The sequence below is a fragment of the Oncorhynchus gorbuscha genome, unplaced genomic scaffold (assembly GCF_021184085.1).
Source record: "Oncorhynchus gorbuscha isolate QuinsamMale2020 ecotype Even-year unplaced genomic scaffold, OgorEven_v1.0 Un_scaffold_16354, whole genome shotgun sequence".
Classification (NCBI taxonomy): domain Eukaryota; kingdom Metazoa; phylum Chordata; class Actinopteri; order Salmoniformes; family Salmonidae; genus Oncorhynchus; species Oncorhynchus gorbuscha.
Window position 1 is genome coordinate 335 of NW_025758066.1, and position 4,973 is coordinate 5,307.

At 47.3% G+C, this 4,973-nt stretch overlaps 1 protein-coding gene across 1 annotated transcript; it reads right to left on the reverse strand.

Moving 5' to 3' along the window:
- Positions 1-630: 630 nt before the first annotated feature.
- Positions 631-4,384, reverse strand: LOC124030819 (zinc finger protein ZFAT-like; the record flags this gene model as incomplete). The annotated part of the gene is made up of 3 exons (XM_046341995.1): positions 631-921; positions 1,130-1,218; positions 4,211-4,384. Coding segments are annotated over 3 exons (539 nt in total), but the record flags the coding sequence as incomplete, so codon positions are not given.
- Between the last annotated feature and the right edge of the window lie 589 nt (positions 4,385-4,973).

Below are 4,973 nucleotides of genomic sequence, written 5' to 3' on the forward strand. Positions count from 1 at the left end.
AGTATGAGACACAGAGATCAGTGTGTCTCTGCTGAGCGACTCACCTTGCTGTTCCACAGCCTCAGAGGTGGCTGGCCCAGGCCCTGCGTTACAGTACTCCTGGTTGGCAGTATGAGACACAGAGATCAGTGTGTCTCTGCTGAGCGACTCACCTTGCTGTTCCACAGCCTCAGAGGTGGTTGGCCCAGGCCCTGCGTTGCAGTACTCCTGGTTGGTACAGTATGAGACACAGAGATCAGTGTGTCTCTGCTGAGCGACTCACCTTGCTGTTCCACAGCCTCAGAGGTGGCTGGCCCAGGCCCTGCGTTACAGTACTCCTGGTTGGTACAGTATGAGACACAGAGATCAGTGTGTCTCTGCTGAGCGACTCACCTTGCTGCTCCACAGCCTCAGAGGTGGCTGGCCCAGGCCCTGCGTTACAGTACTCCTGGTTGGTACAGTATGAGACACAGAGATCAGTGTGTCTCTGCTGAGCGACTCACCTTGCTGTTCCACAGCCTCAGAGGTGCGTTACAGTACTCCTGGTTGTTTTATTATGAGACACAGAGATCCTGCTGAAGGCTCACCTTGCTGCTCCACAGCCTCAGAGGTAGCTGGCCCCAGGCCCTGCAGTACTCCTGGTTGGTACAGTATGAGACACAGAGATCAGTGTGTCTCTGCTGAGCGACTCACCTTGCTGTTCCACAGCCTCAGAGGTGGCTGGCCCAGGCCCTGCGTTACAGTACTCCTGGTTGGTACAGTATGAGACACAGAGATCAGTGTGTCTCTGCTGAGCGACTCACCTTGCTGTTCCACAGCCTCAGAGGTGGCTGGCCCAGGCCCTGCGTTACAGTACTCCTGGTTGGGGTGCTTCTTGCTGTAATGTCTCTTCAGGGGTCCTGCTATGTTACAGGAGTAGTGACAGTGGCCGCAGCGGTAGGGCTGTGGAAAACACATTTCAATGGGCTTCAATAATGAAGACTAGAAAGGGTCCTTTTTTTCTGAGGGAACATTGTGCTGCTCCCTTAAGCTGTCCAAATGTACTTCATGGTAGTGGAAGTTGAACCTGTTAGAGGCTGGTGTTGATACGTTGATGCTAGTGACTGTATTATAAAAGCTTTATATAGAGAGACGGCCCTCCTCTGATTACCTTGAAAGAGGCGTGCTGCTCCATGTGTCGTACCAGTAGAGGTTTCTGTGCAGCGCTGTAATCACACTCTGTACACTGGAACTGCTTGCCTACAGTATGGAGGGACAGAGACAGGATGACAATACTCATCAGGTACATACCTAACCCTACAGTATGGAGGGACATACCTAACCCTACAGTATGGAGGGACATACCTAACCCTACAGTATGGAGGGACATACCTAACCCTACAGTATGGAGGGACAGAGACAGGATGACAATACTCATCAGGTACATACCTAACCCTACAGTATGGAGGGACAGAGACAGGATGACTGAATACTCATCAGGTACATACCTAACCCTACAGTATGGAGGGACAGAGACAGGATGACTGAATACTCATCAGGTACATACCTAACCCTACAGTATGGAGGGACAGAGACAGGATGACTGAATACTCATCAGGTACATACCTAACCCTACAGTAGAGACATGATGACAATACTCATCAGGTACATACCTAACCCTACAGTATGGAGGGACATACCTAACCCTACAGTATGGAGGGACAGAGACAGGATGACAATACTCATACTACCATCAGTATGGAGGTACATACCTAACCCAACAGTATGGAGGGACATACCTAACCCTACAGTATGGAGGGACATACCCTAACCCTACAGTATGGAGGGACATACTAACCCTACAGTATGAGGACATACCTAACCCTACAGTATGGAGGTACATACCTAACCCCTACAGTATGGAGGGACATACCTAACCCTACAGTATGGGTACATTTCTAACTACAGTATGGAGGGACAGAGACAGGATGACAATACTCATCAGGTACATACCTAACCCTACAGTATGGAGGGACATACCTAACCCTACAGTAGCGGAGGACATACCTAACCCTACAGTATGGAGGACATACCTAACCCTACAGTATGGAGGACATACCTAACCCTACAGTATGGAGGGACAGAGACAGGACAACATCTCATCAGGTACATACCTAACCCTACAGTATGGAGGGACATGCCTAACCACAGTATGGAGGGACCTTTTCTCCCTACAGTATGGAGGACATGCCTAACCCTACAGTATGGAGGGACATACCTAACCCTACAGTATGGAGGGACATACCTAACCCTACAGTATGGAGGGACATACCTAACCCTACAGTATGGAGGGACAGAGACAGGATGACAATACTCATCAGGTACATACCTAACCCTACAGTATGGAGGGACATACCTAACCCTACAGTATGGAGGGACAGAGACAGGATGACTGAATACTCATCAGGTACATACCTAACCCTACAGTATGGAGGGACATACCTAACCCTACAGTATGGAGGGACATACCTAACCCTACAGTATGGAGGGACATACCTAACCCTACAGTATGGAGGGACAGAGACAGGATGACAATACTCATCAGGTACATACCTAACCCTACAGTATGGAGGGACATACCTAACCCTACAGTATGGAGGGACAGAGACAGGATGACTGAATACTCATCAGGTACATACCTAACCCTACAGTATGGAGGGACATACCTAACCCTACAGTATGGAGGGACATACCTAACCCTACAGTATGGAGGGACAGAGACAGGATGACTGAATACTCATCAGGTACATACCTAACCCAACAGTATGGAGGGACATACCTAACCCTACAGTATGGAGGGACATACCTAACCCTACAGTATGGAGGGACATACCTAACCCTACAGTATGGAGGGACAGAGACAGGATGACAATACTCATCAGGTACATACCTAACCCTACAGTATGGAGGGACATACCTAACCCTACAGTATGGAGGTACATACCTAACCCTACAGTATGGAGGGACATACCTAACCCTACAGTATGGAGGGACATACCTAACCCTACAGTATGGAGGGACATACCTAACCCTACAGTATGGAGGGACATACCTAACCCTACAGTATGGAGGGACATACCTAACCCTACAGTATGGAGGTACATACCTAACCCTACAGTATGGAGGTACATACCTAACCCTACAGTATGGAGGTACATACCTAACCCTACAGTATGGAGGTACATACCTAACCCTACAGTATGGATGTACATACCTAACCCTACAGTATGGAGGTACATACCTAACCCTACAGTATGGAGGGACATACCTAACCCTACAGTATGGAGGTAGGTACATACCTAACCCTACAGTATGGAGGGACATACCTAACCCTACAGTATGGAGGGAGGTACATACCTAACCCTACACTATGGAGGGAGGTACATACCTAACCCTACAGTATGGAGGGAGGTACATACCTAACCCTACAGTATGGAGGGACATACCTAACCCTACAGTATGGAGGTACATACCTAACCCTACAGTATGGAGGTACATACCTAACCCTACAGTATGGAGGGACATACCTAACCCTACAGTATGGAGGGACATACCTAACCCTACAGTATGGAGGTACATACCTAACCCTACAGTATGGAGGTACATACCTAACCCTACAGTATGGAGGGACAGAGAGACTCACCTGCTGGTTAGTACAGTCAAAGGTAAAATACTTCAATGTTAACTACCCAACTAGATCCCAAATGGCTCCCTATTCCATATATAGTGCACTACTATTGACCAGAGCCCTATATAGTGCACTACTATTGACCAGAGCCCTATATAGTGCACTACTATTGGCCAGAGCCCTATATAGAGCCCTATATAGTGCACTACTTTTGACCAGAGCCCTATATAGTGCACTACTATTGACCAGAGCCCTATATAGTGCACTACTATTGGCCAGAGCCCTATATAGAGCCCTATATAGTGCACTACTTTTGACCAGAGCCCTATATAGTGCACTACTATTGACCAGAGCCCTATATACTGCACTACTTTTGACCAGGAACTCTGACCAGAGCCCTATATACTGCACTACTTTTGACCAGGAACTCTGACCAGAGCCCTATATAGTGCACTACTTTTGACCAGGAACTCTGACCAGGTCTAAAGTAGTGCACTATATAGGGAATAGCGTACCATTTGGGACTCATCCTAGATCTCAAAGCGTTTGTGGGTTCTCTCTCACCGTCCTCTGTGTGCATCAGCTTGTGGCTCTTCAGAGTGACCTTGGACTTGAACTTCTTGCCACACATGTCACACAGGTGCTTCTTCTCCGTGGTGTGTCTGCTCATGTGGGCCTTCAGGTTGCTCTTACTGCGGCTGGCGTAGTCACACAGGGAACACTTGAAGGGCTTCACTCCTAGCAGGGAAGAGACACAGTGGCTTTTACATGTTGGTCATTTAGCAGAGACTCTAATCCAGAGGGATTTACAGTCAGTAGTTATTTAGCAGAGACTTTAATCCAGACGGATTTACAGTCAGTAGTTATTTAGCAGAGACTCTAATCCAGAGGGATTTACAGTCAGTAGTTATTTAGCAGAGACTCAATCCAGAGGGATTTACAGTCAGTAGTTATTTAGCAGAGACTAATCCAGAGGGATTTACAGTCAGTAGTTATTTAGCAGAGACTCTAATCCAGAGGGATTTACAGTCAGTAGTTATTTAGCAGAGACTCTAATCCAGAGGGATTTACAGTCAGTAGTTATTTAGCAGAGACTCTAATCCAGAGGGATTTACAGTCAGTAGTTATTTAGCAGAGACTCTAATCCAGAGGGATTTACAGTCAGTAGTTATTTAGCAGAGACTCTAATCCAGAGGGATTTACAGTCAGTAGTTATTTAGCAGAGACTCTAATCCAGAGGGATTTACAGTCAGTAGTTATTTAGCAGACACTCTAATCCAGAGTGATTTAGCAGACTCTAATCCAGAGTGATTTACAGTCAGTAGTT